Below are 26,795 nucleotides of genomic sequence, written 5' to 3'. Positions count from 1 at the left end.
GGTTAAATGAGGCCACTATTTTTTTTTTATTTATTGTTTTTTTTTTATATTGTTAGGAATCCTAGACAAATAGTGAAAAGTCTCTTGAAAACCAGCTCAAACTTGGTATATTTTTTGAAGATAGACACACCACTATCTCATTTCTACTTTGAAGACAGACAGACTCTATCAGCTTAAGGCATCACTGGAAAAGAATTGGAACTACTAAAGAATTAGAGAAGTATGATGCTTACATAATTCATATTGGCAAGGTGAAAAAAAAATAAGACTAAACCAGGAGAGATTCTCTAAATAATTGAGTGTCAAATGCTGTATCATTCAATACTAAAGATGAAGATAAATATCTTGAATTATAGGTTCAGGTAGAGTGATGAGGGTAAATTTCAAACTGGTGAATTTTAACCCTTTGAGTGGTGAATTAAAATACATATCTCACCATCTATGGCTTATAAACATGGGGGAAAAATTAGTATGGTTACTAAGAGATTGCAGCACCTCCCTGCAAAATCTCAAAAGCCAGTGAGAATTTATGGCTTTACGTTGAACATATATATACATCAATACTGATTTGGAGATAGAGGCATGGTGACATATATATATATATATATGATTTTCAGATGAAACTAGTAGTGAAACCTTATTAAATCTCTTGTATTTTTTCTCGGTGTTTAAGTCAGTTAATAAATATATATATATATATATACTTTATTTTACTGCTTAAAGTGTTAAATGACATTTTTTTAATTGACAAAATGTTAAATTTTGTCATTTTACGTTAAAGATACCAAGCTCCTCAAAAAAGAAATTAAAAATTCTTTCATTGAAGTTGCGCAATTTCACCACTCGGACGCATTATGAGTGTGGCACCCCCCCACCTCTACGATGTACATTTGTCCATCCCATAGGAATTATTTCCTCAAGGAGATGTGCCTTGCATTAAGGGTAAATACCAAGAATAGTGATCAGAGCTTATTCCACCTTTACCACGAGTTGCCTAAGACTTGCATTATGTGCGGGTCACCCAGACTTGCACTACTTGCAGGTGCAAACTTGACTTACTTGTCTGTTTGCTTACTTGGGAAATGGATTAAAACCAGGTTTATATTTAAAAATAGCTTGGTATCTTTATCGTATATTATACCCAAGGTAAAAAACTTTCTACATCTATCTCTCATCCTGAGATTTTTATTTAATAAGGTCAAAGCACCTTACGGTAACTTGTTTTGGTAAAATATTTATAATCTCTGTATTACTTAAACCTTGGTATTTCTGAGCCTGGCTCCCACTGATGAGACCTCAATAAAGGTCGAAACCAGTCTGGGTAGTGGCCCCTTGCCTTTAATGCATAGCATCATACATCTCCTCAAGAAGATGTGCCTTGCATTAAGGGTAAATACCAAGAATAGTGATCAGAGCTTATTCCACCTTTACCACGAGTTGCCTAAGACTTGCACTACATGTGGGTCACCCAGACTTGCACTACTTCCAGGCGGAAACTTGACTTACTTGTCTGTTTGCTTACTTGGGAAATGGATTAAAACCAGGTTTATATTTAAAATAGCTTGGTATTTTTAATGTATATTATACCCAAGTAAAAAACTTTCTTCAGGACAAGTTTAGTTATTACTAATGGTTAGCATATCCCTCTCCCTAGTGGTTAGCATATCCCCTCTCCCAGCCAAAAGGCTGCAAATTTGAATCTTGCTGTGGGCATGGATGTTTGTGATTGTCTGTGAATATACTAGTGGCAGTGGTGAGCGGTGGATGGAGTTGGTGTAGTTGCGGTTCATTGTAGTTGGTGGATTGAGTGGTGGAGACAGAGAGTTGTAGAGTAAGAGCCCTCCCTCAATGAGTCTTTGGACTCCCTGGAGGTGTCACATAATAATAATAATGTCACATACCAACAGAATGATATACATTAATTCACATGGAGAGAAGACATACAAAATTTAAAAAAGTCTTATTGAGTAATCTTTAAAGGTACCAGTGGCATAACTATAAACAACAAATTACATGATATGTGGATGCTTGGAGTGCGTTTGAGGAAAGAGAGGAATTGTATGCGAGAGACCGCTTACATTTCAATGAGGAAGGACGTAGGCATCTGGAGAGATTGCTGTTCTGAACGAGTCAGTGTGTTTCAGGGAGGATGATAGCAGGGGTGGCCTCTTGTGGGAATGGATACTTGGGAGAAGGGAGACGATGTCAGGTAACACCGAGCCCAGTGGAGTCTAGAAGGGATAATGCTGGGTATAGAAACAATGGCATTTATATGCTTTATACTAATGCCAGGAGTATCTGGAATAAGGGAGAGGAATTGGTGGTGCAGATAGCATCAGCCTGGCCAAAAATTATTGGGATCACTGAGACGTGGTTGACAGAAGGGGATATAATAACAGGAATAGAAGTCGCTGGGTATAGCATTTTTCGTCAGGATAGGAGGGGAAAGAGTGGTGGTGGGGTACTGCTTATGATAAATGATGACCTATGTCCTCTAAGAGTGGAGGCTTTGGAAGGAAGTGAGACAAATGATTTTGAGAGCGTATGGTGTGAGGTAGAGGTAGGCAAGACAGGATATTTAGTGGGGCGTTGCTACAGGCCCAGGAGCACTGAGAAATGGGGCCAGGAGATGTTTAGACAGCTAAGTTTGGCAAGTGCAAGAAGAATGATTGTTATGGGAGATTTTAACTACAGCAGTATAAATTGGAGGGAGGAAGATGCATGTAGCAATAGGGGAATGGAATTTCTAGAATTCTTGAGGGACAAATGTCTTAGGCAACATGTAACAGAGGGAACAAGAGGTTCAAGAGTTTTGGATTTGGTTATAGCATCAGAAGAGTTGATAATAACTGAGTTGACATCTCTCCCACCAGTTGGAGAGAGTGATCATATGGTTTTGACTTGGAAAATGAATAGACATGCAGGAGTATCAAAGAGACGGGAACATATATGGAATTATAAAGCAGGTGATTATAATAGTCTTAGACATCAACTTCGGGAAGTTTCATGGAGGGAGGAATTGGAAGGCCGGGATATCATTAGTGCGTGGGAAATTATAAAAGAATATTTGTTAGCAGCAATGGTAAGTTGTATACCACGAGTGAAGAAGAGGCACAATTTGGAGTAAAGTGGACGACAAACAATATTAAACAGGAATTGCATGTGAAAAAGAGGCTATGGAAGAGATATAAGGAGACAGGTGAAGAGAAGATGCATGAAGAATATAAGACACAGGCCAGAAGAGTGACTAGTGTGGTAAGGAAAGTGAAACTGAAATATGAGAGGAGATCGGCCCTAAGATCCAAAGAAAATCCTAGGGAATTTTTTAACCATGTGGCAAGTAGGGGAAGAATGATATTGTGGGATAAAAATGGGAATAGAGTGACTGATGCAGAGGACATAGTGGAATTGTTCAATGGATTATTGGAGTATTTCATCCTAGAGACTTTAGGATGAAATACTCCAATGTATGGATGTATTGGTGTATTTTATCCTAGAGACTTTATTGGAGTATTTCATCCTAGAGATGTCAATTTTAATGCTAGAGGGATAGGGCTGGTTTGAGGTTTAGAGGTACAGGAGGAAGTGTGTTTCAGATATTGAGTACTCTGGATGTCAGTAAAGCTTTTGGACTGGATGGTATTTCACCACGAGTTTTGAGAGAATGTGTTAGGGAACTGACAGTGCCTTTAACTTGGCTTTTCAATGAAAGTCTGGCTTCAGCAAAGGTGCCCAGGGAATGAAAGGAAGGTAAGATAGTGCCATTGCATAAGGGCAGTAGCAGACTGGAAGTGTCTAATTATAGACCAGCTTGTGTGTCATCAGTAATTGTTAAGATCTTGGAGAAAGTAGTGAGGGACCGTATAGAGCATTGGCCAGATGAGGGTAATGTTATCTGTGAGAGTCAACATGGATTTGTGAAAGGGCGCTCTTGTTTTAACAATATGCTAGCCTTTTATAATAAAGTTACAATAACATTAGATGAGGGAAAGGCATATACTGCCATTTTCTTAGACTTAGCAAAGGCATTTGACAGGGTGCCACATGATAAGCTGATATTTAAGTTGCAGCACATGGGTCTGGGTGTCAGATTGGTCAGCTGGATTCAGGATTGGCTGTCCAATAGGTACCAGAGAGTTGTGTTTGGTGAGGCAGTTTCAAGGAGGCAGTGGGTTACAAGTGAGGTCCCACAGGGCTCAGTACTAGGACCTATATTGTTTAACCTTTATATCAATAACATTGCCAGTGGATTGCAAGGGATATTCATTTGTTTGCGGATAATGTGAAGCTGGGAAGGATTATTAGTAATAGTTCAGATGTGGTAACCCTGCAAGAGGATTTTAATAAGCTAGATAGATTGGCAAATGAATGGGGGTGTCAGTTTAATGAGTAAAATGTAAGTTCTTGAGGTTTGGGAAACATCGATGGGATGCTGCATACTCTATGGGTGGAATTATACTGGAGGAAGTAGGGGAGAGAAGAGATCTGGGGTTGATGATGATAGAAACCTGAAGTTTAGGGGACATATTGCAAAGGTGGTGAAGGTAACACAGAGGATTGCTGCAATTATGAGAAGGACACTGACCTGCAGAGATAAGTGGGTTATCATTCCGTTGTATAAGTCTGATCAGACCACACTTGGACTATTGTTCTCAGATTTGGTCGCCAGGATTTGAAGGGGATAAATTAACTGTGGAAAGGATACAAAGATGGTTTCAGGACTGTACAATGTTAGTTATGAGGATCGGCTGAGGGAATGTGGACTGCAGAGTTTGGTGGATAGAAGACTGAGAGGTGATATGATTGAGACTTTTAAACTGTTGAGAGGTGGTTACAGGGTTGACACTGGGGAGTTCTTTCGCTTGGTTGAACAGCGGGAAGGACTTATGACAAGAGGCCATCCCTGGAAGTTACGAAAGTAAACTGTGAGCAAGATGGTGAGGAGTGGTTTCTTTGCGTGGAGGGTGGTTGAACCATGGAATGCATTGCCTGATGGAGTGGTGAGAGCGAGAATGGTCAATGAGTTTTAGGAGTGGTATGATAGACTTTGTGTTTCTTAGGGGGGACCTCCCATGATGAGTCTTTTGACTCCATGGAGGCCTGAATAATAATAATAATAATAACCACAGTAATTAACTTTAATGAAAGTACAGATATTTTGTTCTGAAAATAACGTTACATCATCATCAGTGTGGAAGCAAGCAAATCAAAGAACACAAATACAAAGTACATACAACAATCGGTTTACCAATTAAAAACGGTTGCAACTAGCTAGAAATTAATGTATTAATAAATAATATTGAAACTATTTTTGATGTTTACATTAAATGAGAATCTCCCAAACTTTTGGGTGAGAAAGAGACAGTTGTTCCTATTCCCAGTGTAAATGGGTAAGAAGGGACTGCTGATGATAACAGGGGAATTATGTCCACATAATGTAGACATCAAAGAGGGCAAACAGTGGCAATGGTTATGAGGCAGTGTGGTGTAACATGGAGGTTAACAGGAAGACATTTAATTGGATGTTGCTATAGGCCTCGAAATGTGGAGGGTGGTGATGAAGAAATGTATAAACAAATTGGATTAGTGAACAAAGGAAATATAATTATAATGGGTGATTTTAATTATGGCAGTATAGATTGGAATCAAGATATAGCATTTTGGAAAAAGGAAAATGAATTTCTTGTGAGTATCTCAGGTAGCAGGTAAAGGAGGGTTTGCGATGATTGAAAGTTTTAAGATCTGATAATTTCATCAGAGGATGTAATTGTGAGTGGAGTATCACACTTTCATCCAGTTGGTGAGAGTAATCACCTTGGTTGTGGCTAGCCATAAGCAGTCTTCTGTGAGGACCTGTAGAAGTACAGGGCTAGTGATTATGACAAGCTTAGGAGACTTGGAGCTTTAGCATGGAATAAGGAGTTGAGCAGTAAGGAAATAAATGCTGCTTGGAAAACTGACAAAGAAATACATAACAGCATCAATGTGTGAATGTAATCTGAAGGTCAAAATGCTGAATAAGGTAGGTGTAAAATGAATGAATGAGGAGCTTAAGTGTGAAATCTGGAAGAAGAAGAGAGGTACTTTGTAGGAAGTACAAGATGAATAATGGTAATAATCAGTTATATGAAGAGTATAAAGAACAAGCCAGGAGAGTGACTCAGTTAGTAAGGAAAACAAAAGTGCACTATGAGCAGAAATTGGCAAATCAGATGAATAAAAACTAGAGAGTTGTACAAAACCCTGGAGACTTTTTTAGATATGTGGCAAGTAGAAGGAAGAATTATTATGGTAAGATGGTGTTAACGGATGAAAATTTTTGAATGGTAACAGCTGCAGAATGATTTGAATTGAGGCATTCAGTGATCACTTTGTAAGGGTGTTTCATCCTGATCAGGGTGGAATCATGAAAACTTAAGTGTAGAGGACATAGTAGAGGATGGCTTAATTGTGAGTGAGCAGGAGGTATTTGAGGAAATAAATAACCTTGATGTCAATAAGGGTGACAGGATTTGATGACATATCACCATGCATCTTAAGGGAATATTCCAGAGAATTGTCAGTAGCATTGGCATGCCTGTTTAATAATAATCTTACAACAGCACAGGTTCCAATGGAGTGGAAGGTGGTTAAAATTGTTCCACTACATAATTATTTATTATTATTATTCAGGCCTCCATGGAGTCAAAAGACTCATTGCGAGGGATCATTCCTAGGAAACACAAAGTCTATCATACCACTCCTTAAATTCATTGACCGTTCTCGCTCTCACTACTCTATCAGGCAAGGCATTCCATGGTTCAACCACCCTCCATGCAAAGAAACCACTCCTCATCCTCTTACTCACAGTTTCCTTCTGTACTAATGGTAGTGATAAGGCTGTAACTTCAAATTCTAGGCCTATCTGTATATTTGGAGTGGTGGTGGTGAAGGTACTGAAGAGATTGGTGAGAGGTGGGATACAGAAATGGGTTGATAACAGCAGTATTCTCTGTGGTTATCAGCATGAGTTTTTTAAAGGGAGATCATGTTTTACTAACTTATGTACTATATAAGTTATATAGTACATAAGTCGGCCTGGTTGGCCGAGTAGTTAGCATATCCGCTCTCCAGCCAAAAGGCTGTGGGTTCAAATCCCGCCATGGGCATAAATGTTTGTGATTGTCTGTGAAAGCACTTGTGGTAGCAGTCGACAGTAGATGGCGTTGGTGTTAGATGATGAAGGTTGGTGGAGTATTGAGATTGTAGAGTTGATACCCTCCCTCGATGAGTCTTTGGACTCCCTGGAGGTGTGATATAATAATAATAATAATAACAAAGTGACAAATACCTTGGATAGGGGAGATGTATATACAGTGGTGTACTTGGATTTTGCAAACGCTTCTGATAGACTGCCACACAAAAAACTGTTAAATAAATTGAAACAGATGGGATTGGATAACACGGCTTCTGAGATAGATCAGTTACTAGCTGTCAGAAAGTTGTATATAGGGGTGCAGTATCCCGAAAGAGGAAGGTCAATAGTGGTGCACTGTAGGGATCAGTTTTGGGACCATTGTTGTTCAGTTTGTATGTAAATGATATTGGGATGGGATTAACTAGTGATATGCAGCTGTTTGCAGATGATGCAAAATTGGGGAGAGCAATGCAGAGTCAATCGGATGTTATGGTCCTACAGGAGGACTTGAATAGATTGCATGAATGGGCTGGTGAGTGGAACTATCAGTTCAATATTGTGACGTGTAAGGTTTGAGATTTGGTAAGCAATAACGGGATGTAAAGTATAAACTTGTTGGGGAAACTTTAAAGGAAGTAGAGGAGATGAGAGACCTAGGAGTGATGGTGGACAAGGACCTGAAATTCAGGTGCCACATTGCACAATTTGTGATGATGCCACGTTGGATAATGGCAATGATGTGGAGGACCCTGACATGCAGAAATAGAGAGGTTATGATGCATTGTATAAGGCCTCATATGGATTATTGTGCACAGATGTGTTTGCTGGATTTTCATGGTGATGAGGATATGTTGGAAAGTCCAGAGAAGATTCATAAAGGTGGTCAGTTGTCTTTGGAGTATGAGGACAATAAGTTGCAAAGCCTCATGAATAGGAAGAAGAGGGAGGGGGGATATGATAGAGACATATAAGCTAGTCAGGGATTGTTATCAGGTTAACATGGAAGAGATTTTTTGTAGAATAGGAAAGACGGAGAATAGAACAAGTGGCCATCACTGGAAACTGTATAAGGAGATTGTGAGGAGAAGGTTCTTTGCATGTTGTGAATGTAGACACATGAATCAGTTTAAGTCACAATTGGATGAGCATTGTGTGCAATAATGTGCACCTACCATGATGAGTCTCTGACTCCATGGTCAGATGATAATAATATTAATAATATATATATATATATTATTTATTTATTTTTATTTTTTTTCCACAGTTTTTTGTGATAGTATGTACACCTGAATAAGTTGGCATTCTGATGAAACTAGTTGTGTTCTAATTGAAGTTTTTGTCTTATCTCGATATTTCTAGTTCAGTAAAATTCCAATATAAAAAAAATATATTTATATATATACGCATCTCGACAGATTTGTCTGTCTGCCCAAAACAAGGAATATCACAATCACACAATATTTTATATACACCAGGGTATTTGAGTTGATGATGACAAGGTTTTGGGTGGCTAATTAAGGAATAGATCTTTGGAAGTGGAGTGAACACACACACACACACACACACACATTTATATATATATACGCATCTTCATAAAACTATATATATATATATATATATATATAGTTTTATGAAGAATTAAATGACTAGAACCAAGATTTAAGTAAAAAGGTTTTAATATAAACACACTACCAGTTTCGGCCTGTAACAGCCTTCTTCAGGTGACATTATAAAAGAAGAAAAAACACTAAACATTGAGGGTTAAAAGACAGTCTTTATACATAATTAGCATGAAAACGTTGTAGTTGTATTTGAAGCTGTTCTTTTGTTTGTTGCATTGTTGGGAGAGTGCGTGCTTGCTGCATCACGTGAACGCCAGTACATGATTACAGCTGAATGACTATCTGGGAGGTTGTAGCTTAAGTTGTTATTTAGATGAACAGGATTGAAGATGATTTCTCTAGATTCCACAATTTTTCTCTCTACTTCGTCACTGCAACGGAAGTTGTTAGTAGATTTTTCCCAGCAGACTTTGTGACTTTGGTTATCATCATTAAGATTAGCCGAGAAAAGGATATGACTTGATAATGCACTCGCTCGCTGTCTCTTGTAAGTAATGTCCCTCATGTGTTCTTCCATAAGCATTTCGACAGATTTGTCTGTCTCCCCAAAATAAGGAATATCACAATCACACAATATTTTATATACACCAGGGTATTTGAGTTGACGATGACAAGGTTTTGGGTGGCTAATTAAGGAACGGATCTTTGGAAGTGGAGTGAACAAGGTTCTGATATTGTATTTTCTTAAAACTTTTGCTAATTTATGTGAAACAGTACTTATGTAAGGAATAGATATATTAACTTTGAATCTATTTGTTTCTTCTGAGTGATGTCTAGGAGGATTAAGAAGGAATTTGTCAATGATTTTCTTGGAATATCCATTAACTTCGAAAGAAGTTTTCAGATGGTTTATTTCTGTAAGAAGTTCATTTGGGTCATCAAGAAGAGAACGGGCTCTGTATCCCAAGGTGGAAATTATTCCAAGCTTATGAGGAGGGAAATGATGGGACTGACTGTGCAGATATCTGTTGGTATGTGTGGGCTTTCTATATATCGATATTTTTAGTTTACCAGAAGAGCGAGTCAGTTTGACATCAAGAAAAGGCAAGGAATTATCCGTTTCAAGCTCGGCAGTAAACTTAATACTTTGATGTTGGCTATTGAGATGTTCAAGGAAAACCATAAGGGATTCATGTCCATGGCTCCAAACAATGAAGACATCATCCACATAACGTTTCCAAACTTTAGGTCTTAAAATAAAGGAAGAGATAGCCTTGGTTTCAAAATCTTCTAAGTAAATATTTGCGAGAACAGGAGATAAAGGATTACCCATAGCCAGTCCATGATTTTGTTTGTATATATTATCTTGAAATTTGAAGTAACCGGACCTGATGCAATGTGTAAGCAAGGCTAACATTTTTTTGGATAACTTGTCCTTGAGTAATGTTAAGACTTCATCTGTTGGGACATTAGTGAACAAAGAAGTTATGTCCAAGCTAGCGCCATGATGTCATTTTCATCAACTGTAATTTCCTTGATGTATGTAACAAATTCTGTAGTGTTCTTGATAAAGGAAGGTGACTTTCCTGAAAAACGTTTTAGGTATTTGGCAAGATATTTTGAAAGATTGTATGTAGGAGAATCGATACCTTCTACAATTGGGCGTAATGGGGTGTTCTCTTTATGGATTTTAGGAACACCATATATGCGAGGAATTAACAGATGGAGAGAGCGTAGAGATAAACGAACGTTTCGGGATAATTCAGTTGTTGTTTTTAATAAGTTGTTTGTACGATTTTGAAGTTCACGAGTTGGATCTCTCTCAAGTATTGAGTAGGTATCATTATGTAGTAATTCAATCATTTTATTCTGGTAATCTTCAGAGTTCAGGATGACTGTTGCATTGCCTTTATCCGCAGGGAGGATGATTATATCTCTGTTATTTTTTAAACTTTTAATAGCTTTGTGTTCAGTTGAAGTAATGTTGTCTGCAGGTGGTTTTGCGTTATTGATAATAAAGATTTATTCAATACGTAGAAGGTTTGCATCTTGTGGAGGGAGAAAAGAAGCAGCTTTTTCTATTTTTGTAAGTAGTGTCTCCATTGGTATTAATTTTGGGGAAGGAATAAAGTTTAGACCTTTACTAAGGATGCTTTGTTCTACATCTGAAAGTATATAGGAGGATTTGTTGATAATGATTTTGTCAATATTGATGTGTAGTTTTGAGTTCCTATTATTTTGTAATCTCTTTAATGTTTCAAATTTACTTATAAGATTTACTTTGTTATTATATTGCATTCTGGCTGCTTGAGATTCACAGTATGTATTAAAGGTATGCCAACTTTCATTATCTAGAGATTCTTCCAGTTTTTCAGCTATGGTTCTTTTTTTATTGAAAAGAAAAGCGAGAGTTTGTTTAGTATCCGAGATTCTTTCAGACAGTAGGTTTAATTTAGCTTTATGATAGATTCTCTTCGCACGTTCAGTTGTTATGTTTTCTAAGAAAATACAATATCAGAACCTGGTTCACTCCACTTCCAAAGATCCGTTCTTTAATTAGCCACCCAAAACCTTGTCATCATCTATTCAAATACCCTGGTGTATATAAAATATTGTGTGATTGTGATATTCCTTATTTTGGGGAGACAGACAAATCTGTCGAAATGCTTATGGAAGAACACATGAGGGACATTACTTACAAGAGACAGTGAGCGAGTGCATTATCAAGTCATATCGTTTTCTCGGCTAATCCTAATGATGATAACCAAAGTCACAAAGTCTGCTGGGAAAAATCTACTAACATCTTCCGTTGCAGTGACGAAGTAGAGAGAAAAATTGTGGAATCTAGAGAAATCATCTTCAATCCTGTTCATCTAAATAACAACTTAAGCTACAACCTCCCAGATAGTCATTCAGTTGTAATCATGTACTGGCGTTCACGTGATGCAGCAAGCACGCACTCTCCCAACAATGCAACAAACGAAAGAACAGCTTCAAATACAACTACAACGTTTTCATGCTAATTATGTATAAAGACTGTCTATGTTGTTCATAGTCTTTTAACCCTCAATGTTTAGTGTTTTTTCTTTTTATAATGTCACCTGAAGAAGGCTGTTACAGGCCCAAACTAGTAGTGTGTTTATATTAAAACCTTTTTACTTAAATCTCGGTTCTAGTCATTTAATTCTTCATAAAACTATGTATGTTAACCGAGTCAGTGATCATTCTGTCATATATATATATATATATATATATATATATTCTCATTCTACCACATGAAAAATCTCCTCAGTGTTAACATGACAATAACCCTTCAACAACTTAAATGCCTTGATCATATCCCCTCCCCCCCTTTTCTTTCTTCTATCCACTAGGATGCCCTGATTCTGTCCTCATAATCAGCATGTCCTGATCCTGTACTGTCGTGATATCATTTTTGTTATCTGTCTCTGCACCCTCTCCAAGGTTACTTCACCCTGAGAATCTTAGTTGTTTGTTGATTACGGAAAGTTGGAGAGAATTATATGAAGCACTACTGAAGTTTAGAGGCTATTATTGCAAATGTTGCTCGGCTGCACATTACATTGCTTCTTATGATAAGAAGGGTTATGGTGGGTTGTGCCACTGTATAAAGTGTCAGACCACACTTGCATTATTGTGCTCTTAGATTTTGTCATCTAGTTTTCATTGTGATGCAGAAACATTGGAGAAGGTCCATAGATGAGTGACTGAGGACTCTAGAATGCTGGTTATGGAGAGAGGAGGGATATGAATTACAGAGTTTGGAAGATGAAAGGTAAAGATGTGATATGATAGAGACATTTAAATTAGTGATAGGATTTTATTAGATTAATACAGAGAGTATTATAAAAAGAGTAGAAAGTGAGAGAAGAACAACAAGCTATCCCTGGTAGTTATGTAAGGCAGTAGTGAAGAAGAGTGTCAGAGTAAATTTGTTACATGAAAATTGTGGGTGAATGGAATGCATTGCAAATACAGGAAGTATTGAGGATTTTAAAGTCCGGTATGATAAATATGTTGTTGGTCGAGTGAATTTCCCACAGTGAGTATGCTAACTGAATGGAGGTTGATGTGATAATAATAATAAAAATAATTACCAAAAAATCCAAAACTTTGAACTTCATATTACCCCCTACTACATGTATAAGATATTTGTCCTTCAAGAATGCCAGAAATTCCATTCCCCCTTTTTTTTTAATATTTATCTCATACATGAGAGGTACAAGAACCTACAGCATATCAGTGCAGTGTGTGAAGTGCATATAAAGTGCATTCTTCCTTAAGAGCTGTAAGTTGAAATAGTTGAGAAACACATCATGGGGAAGGTTATTCCATAGGACAGGGATATATGGAATAAATGAGGAAAAGGAGAAGCTGGTTTAGTGAGTTTGCAGTTGTACTCTAAAGGGATGTTGGGTAGCTGCTGCTCTTGTTTTAACAGGTCTAACAGCAAGCAGAGGACTATATGCTATACATGCTTCTTCTTAAACATCTGCTCTTTTTCCTCTGTGTTCCTTGGCCAATAGTAACACCCCATTAAATATCCTGTCCTGTCTCCTCCTCCACCTTACACCATGTGCTCTCTCAAAATGATTGGTACCTTTTTTCCCCAAATTTTCCACTCTGAGAGGACACAACTAATCACATATCATAAGTAATATTCTACTACTCTGTTTATCCTTCCTATGCTACTAAAAAATGCCGTATCCCTCTACTTCTGTTCCTTTTCATGCCATCCTTTTCTCTCAACCATATTTCAGTAATCCCAACAATCTTTGGACAAGATGAGGCTATAATTCTACCAATTCATTCCCTTTATCTCTGATACTCCTGACATTTATATAGTGAAGCATCAGTGCATTATCACTATTTTTATACCTACTATTATTCCCCACAGATTAATACCATTTGACTCTGTAATATACTATACATTCTTCCAAGTGACTACCCCCTACAAGAGGCCATCCATGTTCACATACAGCCTATCTCTTGTATACAGCTCTCTTCTATTGTTAACTTCACTCCAAGCATTCACATAATCCAAGCCTCTCTTTTAACACATTCTTGTTGTCATATCGGTTCATCATTGCTGCTCTTCTCAACTCTGCATTTAATAATCCATGTAATATGCTCACTGTCTTTGCTCCTAAACTCCTTTGCTGCACATCCTGTAGCACTGACCTCAGATTTCTCGCCACTCAATTCACACTATCTCTCAGGTCATTTGTACTCACCATTACTATTATCTCATCCACATGTTCACCTTGCTTAATCGCTATAGTCATTCTTTCTGGAATTCTCTTGGAATCCCAACACTCTCTCTCTCTCTCTCTCTCTCCTTGTTCTCTCGCTTACCTACCTTCATCTCATTTCTCTATCCCTTCTCTGTAAAACTCACATCTAGGCTTTCCCACACCATACCATGCAGATTTCTGAAACCAGATTTGATAGAATACGGTGGTTAATCCTTATTCTCATAATGTCCTATGTCTATATATTGTGTGTGTTCTTTTGACTAGTTTGCCTGTTTTATGGGATGAAAAACAGTTTTTGGGAGAAAAAAATCCTGCCAACTGTGTATGAGATGAGACCTTCAGATGAAAATCCCTGATACAGATTCTTCATAACTGAGACAGGATTTAAACCTAGGTCTTTCTAACCGAAGGATATCGAAACCTAACTACAGAGGCTTTCCCATCCCTTAAAAATCATAAAAATGAAAATCTAGAATTAACATTGAAATATCAAAATACTGTATTATGTTACCTTAAATTAATGTCACTACCTGTCATTTTCCTAATAAACGAAATATGTGTAGTCTGTACAATTAAAATCAAAAATAACCTGAAGACTTTAGCAGTGAGTCAACTTTATTGGTCACCTTTAATTATAAATAGGGATGAACACAAAATGATGACTTAGTCTGCCTCAGGGAATGGGAAAATTGATTGGCAAACTGGTGTGAACAAGGTATACTTCTAGTTGGACAAAGACTGGATGATGGATAGATAGCCAGCATAAATTGAATCTGTTCTCTTAGAACTGTAAATTAAAAAATATGGCACAATATAGTATTTCTTTAACTTGAAGTAAAAGTCATGAAGTTTGTGTAGGTAACAGCTCATTTCGAAAATTCTTTATCCATAAAATAAAAACACTATTCTGATTTAGAATTTTTAATATTTTGATCTAAATTTTTGGTTTTATTGGTACAATCCACCCATAATTAGTTCATTTTGATGATTTCAGGTAAGTGACATTAATTTCCAGAACAGACATGTAACAGCAAATTAGTACAATGAGTGCAGGTTGAGTAACTATTATTGGGGGAGACTTCAGCCATAGACATAGATTGGAAAGAGGAATAATCACAAGGTAGGAAGAAAATGAAATTTATACACTTACTGAAAGATAATTATTTTAATTACTTGATACAGCATGTGTGATGGAGGAGACTGGTTATAAGAGTGTTGAATCTCATCATAGCATCTGAGGGTCTGTCCATAATCAAGGTTGCCTCCAACTGGGAAGAGTGATCATGCTGTTTTGACTTGGGAGGTTGCAAAACATGGAATTTTCAATCAAGAAACAGTATATGTGGCACTACAGGGTAGGTTATTATGACAAGCTTAGGAGGCAGGTTCAAGCAGCGCATGACATAAAAATCTACACGAGAGAGAGAGAGAGATGTTAGCAGTGCATGGAAGCTAGCCACAGGAAATCTGGAGGAAACAGTATCACACTGTATATCCAAGGGCAGGAGGATTAACCAGGTAGAAGTCAACGGATAAGTAGTATCATTAAGGAGAAGCTGCAAAAAATGAAAATTTGTGGAACTTCTCGTTATATTTTCAAAATGAAAATATAACGAGAATGATGACTAGCAAACTCATGAACAGTATAAAGGACAGGCAAGAAAGGTGACCAGCATGGTAAGAAAGACAAAATCAGATTATGAGAAGAAATTAGCTTAGTATGCTAAAAGAAATCCCAAAGAGCTCTTTCATTATGTGAGGAAGAATGACTCAGAGTGAGGTGACAGAAGCAGAGAAAACAGTTATTGAGTGACCACTTTGCAAGGGTATATCATCCAAGTGAGGATACTGCTCTGACAGATGTGACAAGATCTGATGTGAGAACAGAAATTGATAATTGCTGGTACTTGAGAATATTGCATATCAATGCAGATACAGCCATATGATCTGATGCAATATTAGCTTGCATTTTACAAGAATGTGAAAGGCAACTGGCAATTCCTCTGACTGGACTAGTTAATTTAAGCTCAGCTCTTGCAAAGTTCCAAGGATTGGAAGGAAGGAAGCAAAATAATAAAATTTCCTTTGCATAAAGGAGACTCTAAGACTGCAGTAGAAAATTACAGACCAGTTAGTCTCAGAATTAATGGTTAAAGTACTGGAAAAATTGGTCAGAAAGAAAATTCTGGAATAGGTGGATAAGAAAATGATACTCTATGAGAGGCAGCATGGCTTTGTAAAGGGTAAGTCATGCCTTACTAACTTTTTATGATAGAGCATGTGTGATGGAGGAGACTGGCTATAAGAGTGTTGAATCTCATCATATGACAGCTAAGTTTGGATAAAGGGAATGGCTATATGATGATGTTGCTGAATTTTGCAATAGTGTTTGACAGAATACTCCCATGGAACTCTGTTATGCAACCTGCAACAAATGGCATTGGATAGGAAATGGATGATATGGATAAAAGGGTGGCCACTGTACAGATATCAAAAAATAGTATATGAAGGAGCAGAATCTAGGAGAAAGCAAGTGACTAGTGGTGTGCCTCAAGAGTCTGTACTTGGATTGCTGCTGTTTAATTTGTATATAAATGATACAGGAAATAATTTGAAGGGAGATATCCAGTTGTTTGCTGATGGAGCAAAGTTGGGTAGGATAACAGTTAAATCAAAGCAATATGGAGAACTTGTAGGATTTTTTAACCACCTTACCGGCCATTATGGATCAAATGCACATCCTCATATGCTTCATATTCATATATATTTCAATGTAATATCAATGGTATTACAATTTTAATATGCACTTCACATCCATGATAACCTTGACGTCTATAGACGTCTTGGTCGATAGCATGGTTAAATAGGCTGACAGTATGGGCAAAATATAATGAATGCATTTCTGTTTAATGTGAAGAAATGTAAAGTTTCATTTGGAAATAAATAGATTACAAGCTGTTTACTGCATTGATGGAACTGTACTCCAGTAAATTAATGAAACTAGGAATTTGGGTGTGGTAGTAGACAAGAGCTGAAGTTCAGGGGGCATATTACTAAAGTAGCTGACATGATTACAGGAATACCTTGTATAGCGCGGTTAATTGGTTCCAAGAAGCGTCTGCGCTATGCAAAACCGCGTTGTCTGAGGTCTATTTATAAAGGTTTTCAATTTAATTTGTTTATTACAAAAATTTAGGATAATAAAAATGTTTAAAAATGAAAAAAAATGTTCTTTTTATTAACTAAATAACAAATAAAATCCTTTCAAACTGATATAAAAGTTGTAGAAAACAAAACAAATGTTGCTTCAATTTTAGCATACAGTAATTTGCTTTTTTACTAAAGTAGTCTTTTAGTGTTTGTTGAACCATTCTTGTCTTCTTTGTCTCTGCAAGTACTAGATCTCTGTAACATTTGATGTCATTATTGAGACTTTGTCTCACTTTGATGCTTCTTTCCAAATTCTGGTCAGCATTTATGAGAAAGTCGGAAGCTTTGTTGATTTTTCTCACAAAAGTTGAAAGGTCAGCAAAGGAAAATTCTTCAAACATGACATCAGTGGGGTCATCTTTGTCTTCTTCTGCTTCATAGGCTCGTTGTTGTTCCAACTCCAAAAGGGTTTCATCATCCAGATCATTTGAATGAGAATCAATACATTCGTTCACATTGTTACAGTCTAAACTTGTAAAACCAAGATCTTTGCCCATCTGCACAATTTCTGTCGAGATTTCCTCTTTCTGTGTTGCAAAGGCAACAAAGTCCTTTGAACAATGCGGCAAGATATTATGCCTCTCATGTTGCTCTGAGTCACCTCTTTCCAAGATTTATAAATATTTTGAATGGCATCTTTTATGTTAAATTTCTTCCAAAATTCACTCAAAGTCCAAGAATCTTCTTCTGCTGCAGCTTTAATAGTAAGCCTTGAAAGTGGAGATAACGCCTTGATCCATCGGCTGCAGAATTGATGTTGTGTTTGGAGGAAAAAAACGAATCTTGACATTTTCATCTAAGTCAGTCAATAGAGTTGGATGGCCTGGCTCATTGTCTAATAAAAGCGAAATTTTGAAAAGAATATCATTCTTTTTACAATAGCTTTTAACTTCAGGGCAAAAACAAGTTTTAAACCAGTCTTCGAAAATTGAATGAGTCACCCACGTTTTTTATTCGAACGCCAGTGAACGGGTAAATTGTTCTTTGTAAAGCCTTTAAGAGCTCTTGGGTTTTCTGCTCTGTACACTAACAGTGGCTTCAATTTTAAATCACCTGATGCATTACCTCCTAGTGAAAGTGTCAATTGGTCTTTTGACACTTTATACCCAGCTTGTGTTTTTTCCTTCTCTGCTAGAAATGTGCACGATGGCATTCTTTTCCATAACAAGCCAGTCTCGTCAGCATTAAAAATTTGATCATCTGTGTAGCCTTCCTTCTCAATAAGCTCCTTCAATTTATTGTGAAATAATTCTGCAGTTTTAGTGTCAGCACTTGTGCTTTCACCTTGGATTCTCACGTTATGGAGTCCGATATGCTTTTTGAAATTGTAGAGCCACCCGCAACTTGCTATAAACGTTTCACTGGTTGTACCTCCTTCATTTTCTTTTATTTTGTCATATAGACTTGCTGCTTTTGCCTGGATTATCATTTGACTCAAAGGAATCTTTTTTCTGATTACAATCTTCAATCAAGATCATTAGAAGGCTTTCCATATTTTCCATTGTAGAAGATCGATTTCTCATGATCACTTTTGACATATAAGAAGCGGTGCTCATTCCATGTTGTTTAATCTTTTCTTTGCTCTGAATAATTGTTCGTACAGATGACTCATTCATCGAATTCTCACGTGCTATTTTAGCAAACGAGGCGCCATTCTCGTGGCATTTTATAATTTCAAGTTTCTTCTCTAATGTCAACCACTTGTGTTTTTTTGTTACTCCAACAGTGTCTTCTTTGTTTTGTCTCTTTTCACTCATACTTAATAAAAAAATATTAAATACTAATATTAGTGTAAATAATAAAATGCCGCGGGGAAAGAACGTGTCTACGTGAGAGCCAATCGAATAACTACTGCATAAATGTGGCTCTCGACTGTCACTTGCAGTGACCGGGAGTAGCCAGTCAGTGTTAACAATGTTAGTGTAATAATGATAAGTGTAATAATAAAAACCGTGTTAGAACAAAACCTGCGTTGTTCAAAACCGCGCTATACAAGGTATTCCTGTACTTGGTTTCTGAAGAACACACTAACAAGCAGAGATAAAGGAGTTATCATTCCTCTGTATAAATCTATGATACAACCACATCTGGATGACTGTGCTCAGGTCTGGTCATTTGGGTTTCTTTTGGGATAAGGAAGTAATGGAGATGCTCCAGAGATGGGTGACCTATAAAATTTCTCCTATGAAGTTAGATTCAGGATAGCAAAAGTTGGTTGATTCGTGAAGAAAGAAGGATATGATGGAAACATTTAAGTTACTTAAGGATTTTACAGGATTGATGTGGAGGAAATATTTCTATGCTTGGCTAGAGCGAGCAGAACAAAAGTTTCTCTGGAAGTCGAGTAAGACTGTGGTTGGCAAGGTTGTGTGAAGTAGCTTTTTTGAAGTTGTTTCACTGATGTGTTTATGCAACCAAAAACCGTTGGAATAAGTGAAATGTGGTTGGATGAGGATGATATCCTAATTGGAATATGGAAGGATACAATTTTTTTTCTGAGAATAAAAAGGACAAGAAGGGAAGGAGGAGTGCTGCTGTTGATATCAGGAGAATTATGTCAAAATAAGGCGGAGATGCAAGGGAGAAATAATGCCAAATGGTTTTGAGGCAATAGGTTGTTAGAAGTTGACAGAAGAAATCAGATGTTGCTGTAGGCCAGGGAATGTGGAAGGTGATGATGAAGAAATGTATATGCAATTTGGGTTAGTGAACAAGGGAAGGGTGATCGTTGTGGATGAATTTTATAATGGTAATATAGAAGGAATGAAGCAATAGCATTTAGAAATAAGGAAAATGAATTTCTTGAATGATAACCATCTCAGGCAGTATGTAAAGGAGGGTACACAAGGATCAAGAGTCTTAGATCTGATCATTTCATCAGAGAATGAGATTATGAGTGAGGTGTTGCATTTATATCCAGTTGGTGAGATTGATCGTCAAGTGATCATTTTGGTGATGGGTAGCCGTATGAAGATTTCTGCGAGGAAAGGATTTATGTGGAACTACAGGGATGATTATGAAAAGCTTAGGAGAAAGCACGGAATGAGGAGTTAAGCAGAAAGAGATAGATGCTGCCTATGCACTGGCCAAGATATATTTAATGGTGTCAGTGTATTCTGAAGGTCAAAAGCCTGAATAAAGTGGTTGTCAAATGGATTAATGAAAGGATTTATTATTATTATTTGACACCTCCAGGGAGTACAAGGACTCATCGAGGGAGGGCACCTGCTCTTCAACTCCGTCACCACCATTCAAGCACCAACGCCATCTACTGCCAACCACCACTGATATTTCCACAGACAATCACAAACATCCATGCCCACGGCAGGATTCGAACCCGCAGCCTTTTGGCTGGATAGCCAAAAGGCTGCGGGTTCGAATATCTTATATTCGAACCTGCAATTCAATTAGGTTAGCCTAGTCTTTAGCGGATACGCTATCCACTAGGCTAACCAGGCCGAAAAAAAGGATGAAGCAAGAAATCTGGGGAAAAAACATTGCAGAAACAGCACAAGTTGTATACAATTGTAGTAATCTCTCTGAGGATCGAGAGTGGTTGAACCATGGAATGCACTGCCTGATCGAGAGTGGTTGAACCATGGAATGCACTGCCTGATAGAGTGGTGAGAGCACAAACAGGCAATGAGTTCAAGGAGTGGTATGTTAGATCTCCCATGATGAGTCTTTTGACTCCATGGAGGTCTGAATAATAATAATAATAATCAATTGTACAAAGAGTGTTAAGGGTGACAGTGACTCAATCGGTAAGGTTAGCACAATAGTGTATGAGCAGAAATTAGCAAATCAGTCCAAGAATCCTAGAGAGTATTTTCATTGTGGGAAAGTAGAAGAAAGAAGATTATGCCAAGATTTTTCCCATTTTCTACTCTTTTGGGACTTACCCTGTTGCAGGACTCATATTAAACAAGTGTGCCTTGGGTGCCATCATTTCCCTAGAGCATTCTTTCAAGACAAGCACATAGTGATATATTGTCAAGTCTTCACTACCTTATCAACATCAAGTTTACTTAATTCCTCACCTACTTCATAGTCACTCACTCACCATCAGTCCCTTCTCCACTATGCCTGCTATGCTCTAGCTTCTCATGAATGAAATACTCTGATAAAATGCTCGTTGAATACTTCAGCTATATCCTCTTCATTTCAATTATGTAACATTCTACCATTGTCATCAACTAAAATCATTCCTCCCATAGTCTTTTTTTTTTTCCATTTGCCAAGGACTTGGGGAAAAAAATTTTTCATGGCTTGGGGGAAAAAAAATAAAAAATCAGCTGATGCCTTTTATTCCCTTATAGAGAGTAAGCAAGGCCTTTAAACCATATCTAGATTTTGGAGACTGAGTGGGCAGTTCATTCTCCACTGGTCACCAATTAGAAATAGCTGGCCCATATCTATCACTAATTATAGGTGCCACTAATGAAGAGATGGACAAACAAGTGCTGCCATCTCTTGGTACCTAACCCTAACAGAGTATGTTGCTGTCTAAAATAAAGTAGGTTCTACGGTTCATGCTTTTCTTGAGTTTACGGGAGAAAAACCCTCTTGCCCATGCCAGAGATCGTTAACTTGGGGGGGGGGGGAACCGGTTGAAGATAGGCTTAGAAAAACTTCCTCCAGTTGGCGACTAGATTTGAACTTAAGTCTACCTTCTGGCTGCCTAGTGCAGAGAATGCAAGCACCACTTCCACTGAGCTACACAGAATTGTGATAATGAATGGTGTCACTGTGCAACAATTCATGAAATGTACCATTTGCAAAAACATTTACTTATTTTGCTTCACAAGTTATATTTGTGTATATATTCACATTCTGAGATCCCATATCAGAACGGCCATGTGAAATATCTTTTTTGTCTTTCACTAAAAACATCTTCCATTTTATTCTATTAAAATTCTATTTTATTGTTCTCAGATTTGGTCCCCAGGATTTGAAGGGAATAAATTAAATGTGGAAAGGGTACTGTTGTGTCGGAAAAAGTGATGAGTCATCCTTTTTCCCACCCAACATTAACGTTACCTCAGAAGGAAGGGATAAGGACATGCTTATGCCTCCGGATGGGAAGTGTACCGCATAATGTCCTAAGAAAATGTAAATAACCAGATGTGTAAATTCTAAACACTGTTAAGATAGCCCATATGTTTATTAAAATAGTAATTGTGAATGAATTAAAGTAGAAAGTCATGTAGTATTAACAAATAAATATTTATAAGCTAAGTACAAGTTTAAGGCATGTGAAGACAGTTCGTAGCCACAGCGTCCAGTTGGCTGCCGCCATATGCGTGACGACACCGCCGAGTGAGGGAGCTGTTTCGGAGTATAAAAGTTTTGGTGGGAGTTCGAATCGCTCTCTTATCTCTTATCGCTTATCTCTTGTGTCTTGTCTCCGAGGTTCGTTGGCACCAAGTTTCCCGTAGGAGAGCTATGTAGGGCTTGCCGCCATGTGTAGCAAGAATCTCCAATTGCTGTGCATGTTACATCGGTCAAAGCTGCAACTACAATGTGTTCAAACACATAAGGAGAAAGAGCCGCTGATGAAATCCACGTCAGCGTACAGATCTATGCATGAGTGCTTTCGGTTCGTGTAGAACAAAGGAACAAAGCCCGCCATCAGAGGAGGTACAGTGAACAGATCAGAATACCCAGTCAAAGCAAGAACTGTAAGCGAAGATTTTCTTGTATTAATGTAGGATTAAAGTATCCCTGGAGTAAAGAAACAGGAGTTAAGAACACACGCTATTTACGTGTTGTGCCACAAGAAACAGTCTGCAATTTGGACACTTTTGTCTACTGTTAGGAAGAAAACATATTAGGCTCCAGCCGAACAGGAGGCCACGGTCCGAACTGTTTAAGTGATTTAAGAAAAGTAATGTCATATGATCAGAAAGTGATTAAGTGTTAACAGATATTTTGGGAGAGAGAATTAAGTAGAAATAAGTACTATTGTCCTAGAGAATTACATGTCAGATTTATTGAATTGTGTAGTGTTTATATGTAATGTTTCATGTATGATATTATCAGGTAACTTAAACGTGAGAGTCTGAGGATAGTTATATGTACAGAAGTGAGGAATTTATGTCTAGTAAGAGATCATAGTGCAGAAGTTTAAATGTGTCTAATTAAGAGAGGGGAACCCAGACTCTTTTAAGGTTAAGAATTTAAATAACATGTCTCTTTGTGAAATAATAAATGTGTTTCATTTTACATAATCAATTGAGTTTGTCATATCTTCTGCAGATTTGAATTACCGTTTGGAAAATTTTGTACCTTGCATTTAAAGGGGAAACCAATAGTGATAGTAGAATAGGGACCGACTGCATATATCTTGATCCCTACAATTTTCTTTAAGTATTTTAGATAGTGCATCAGAATTTAGTTGCCGGCTGGCGCAGTCTATAATCTATACAAATTTGTCGGCAACCGAAATATGATAGTAAGAGATACAAAAGTTTAATACAAAATTTAATGTTAAAAATAAAGTAAAAGGAAAGTAAAGACAATTAAAGATAAAACAAAGAAAAAATGGGGATATAACAGTAAAGGCGGATAACAAAGATGGTTTCAGGACTGTACAATGATAGTTATGAGGATCGGCTGAGGGAGTGTAGACTGCAGAGTTTGGTGGATAGAAGAAGGAGAGGTGATATGATTGAAACTTTTAAACTGTTGAGAGGTGGTTACAGGGTTGACACTGGGGAGTTCTTTCGCTTGGTTGAACAGCAGGAAAGAGTGATGACAAGAGACCATCCCTGGAAGTTACGAAAGGAAACTGTGAGCAAGAGGGTGAGGAATGGTTTCTTTGCATGGAGGGTGGTTGAACCATGGAATGCATTGCCTGATGGAGTGGTGAGAGTGAGAACGGTCAATGAGTTCAAGGAGTGGTCTAGGAAGGACCTCCCACGATGAGTCTTTTGACTCCATGGAGGCCCGAATAATAATAATAATAAAAATTTATTTATTGTCTCTCGTGCTCTACCTATGCCACCAGTTATTTTGAACTTTTTTTGATTTCTCTTGTTTAAATCTCAGTTATCTGCAATTCAGCTTTCCTAGGAGAGGAGAGAGGAAAGTCACCTTTCTCAGAGATTTTCATGTTCAGAATGTCAATTGACTTTCTTTTTTCAACTCCACTGATTTATCTGAGAGAGAAACTTGTATACCTTTGCTTACATGTGCCATGCATAATCAAATGTATAATAACTTCGCTGTCACTATTTGTGTATTCTTCTGCTATTCTACTTTCATCCTCATATAATAAATTTAGTTTAATCCTTTATCCAAGTGTGAGCAAACAAAGTTTGCGCCTGAAAGTATCTTCAGGACTGAGGTAAGGTGGTACACACCAGGGCAACTCGTTGCAAAGGTGGAGCAAGATACCAATACTCCTGTCTCAGTATCTCCTATAATGCAAAACACATCTCCTTGCGGATATGTCTAATGTTATGCATTAAGGGAAGGGCCACTACCCAGACTACTTTCGACCTTTATTGAGGTCTCTTCAGTGGGAGCCAGGCCCAAGCTGAGATACCAGGCAGAAGCATTCGCAGGTCATCTCTACCTATAGGAGTTGCCAAATGGTGGGTGGCACACCATTTGGCAACTCCTATAGGTAGAGATGACCTGCGAATGCTTCTGCCTGGTATCTCAGCTTGGGCCTGGCTCCCACTGAAGAGACCTCAATAAAGGTCGAAAGTAGTCTGGGTAGTGGCCCTTCCCTTAATGCATAACATTAGACATATCCGCAAGGAGATGTGTTTTGCATTATAGGAGATACTGAGACAGGAGTATTGGTAGCTTGCTCCACCTTTGCAACGAGTTGCCCTGGTGTGTACCACCTTACCTCAGTCCTGAAGATACTTTCAGGCGCAAACTTTGTTTGCTCACACTTGGATAAAGGATTAAACTAAATTTATTATATTCTAACCAGGTGAAAAATAAACTTTCAACTACTTTCATCCTCATTCACCACTTCCTTTCTGCACACACATTCTTGCTAACTCTCATCTCTGTTATATCACTCGTCACCAGCATACCATAACATTGTTGAACCTTGCAGTCTATCCTCTTAAATTAAAGATTATATGTTTAAAAATTAAAGTTGCAAGCAACACAGAATAATAAATTTTTTTCAAATGGACAAACATTATGATTTTCGATAAATATTTTACCTAATTGTTGATGGCATGATTTCAGACTTGAGGCAGAACTTGCAGAACTAACAATGCCTGGGAAACAAGATGAAGAAAACCTTGACAAGAAGGTTGAAGAAAATATCTATGAAAAAGGCGAAAGTAACCTTCAAGAAATGGTTCGAGTGAAAACTGAAAATGGCATTAAAGAAAATCTTCAAAAGAGAGATGAAAACCTTCCAAAGAATGGTGTAGAAAACTTCAAGAAGAAAGTTGAAGAAAACTTTGAAAAAGAAGTTGAATTAAATGTCACTAGGAAATGTGTAGAAGATCTTGGAAAAAAAGTTGAAATCACAGTTAAAAATGCTGAGACCTGCTGAAGCATTAATCCTTAATTGCAAGTAAATTTTTGATAAACTGTCAGAAAAATAGTCATGGATTTTGTTGCTGCAAATATTGTTTTTTTTTTTTTTAAATTTCTGTATTGGTAACTTGTTTTTTTGTAGCTGTGGATACATTATAAGAAAGATAACTTATTGACACATGGCATTTCTATCTATATTTGTGAAGTTTAATTTTAAGGTGGCTGAAATTTTGACAGTTTAATAAATTAAAGTTACTGAATGAGTAAAATAAAAAGATGTGCTCAATTTGAAAATTAATGAAATTTATTTTGAAACTTAAACACTACATTATTTCATTATTCCTCGATCCATAACATGCATTTTGTACTTATTTTTATTATTATTATCCTAATACTGTGTAGTCACAGAGTATTAAAGTAAATTTATATGCAGGTCACTGGCCTGGTTGGCCAATTGGTTAATGTACCTACTCTCCAACCACGATTGGAGAGTAGGTACATTGGAGGCCTGAAGTGGCAGAAAGCTCCTGTTTGGTTTCTAGAGCAGGGTTTCCAGACCATGTAAAAATAAATTTAAAAAATTATAAAAAATATATAAAATTGACAAAAATGGCATGAAAAAAAATCCTTAGCCCACCCACAGTACAAATGTACTACAGGTTAGTAATAACCTTTTGTGGGTGGTAAGTAACCAAAAAAAAAAAAAAAGATATTAACATAGCTGTTGCTATCTTTCACCTTCATTTGAATTTACCATCAGTGCAATCACCATTCTGTATTGCATTACAGATAGTAGCAGATTGTCATTCATTAATTAGGGACCTATAATACCAGACTCCATTAGAATTTCTACAATAGTGCATCTTATATATATCAAAATATTAAGACCATAATTATTAAAAATTATGCAATGAAATGTTGATATTTGTGTCAAGAAAGGTTTGAATTAGATAATAGATTGGTATCATCAAGTGACATATGGAGGAGCAATGTCCTTAAAGTAGAAAATAATAAGTGCTATGCTTATTATTATTATTATTACATGACACCTCCAGG

The 26,795-nt window shown here is 37.2% G+C and overlaps 1 protein-coding gene across 2 annotated transcripts in view; it reads left to right on the top strand.

Annotated features, from left to right (window-relative positions):
- Positions 1–26,033, top strand: part of LOC150103528 (uncharacterized) — a 139,689-nt gene extending 113,656 nt beyond the window's left edge. For both annotated transcript variants that reach the window (XM_090398212.1, XM_090398211.1), the window contains one exon: positions 25,440–26,033. In XM_090398212.1, the coding sequence (XP_090254338.1) occupies positions 25,440–25,755 (316 nt within the window). In that variant the 3' untranslated portion in view covers positions 25,756–26,033. The remainder of the gene's footprint in view (positions 1–25,439) is intronic.
- The last annotated feature ends 762 nt before the right edge of the window (positions 26,034–26,795 follow it).

The sequence above is a fragment of the Typopeltis vanoorti genome, chromosome 9 (assembly GCF_054136105.1).
Source record: "Typopeltis vanoorti isolate ZY-2024b chromosome 9, IOZ_Tvanoo_1.0, whole genome shotgun sequence".
Lineage (NCBI taxonomy): Eukaryota > Metazoa > Arthropoda > Arachnida > Uropygi > Thelyphonidae > Typopeltis > Typopeltis vanoorti.
Note: the sequence above shows the minus strand (reverse complement) of the source record. Positions and strands in the feature narration are given on the sequence as shown.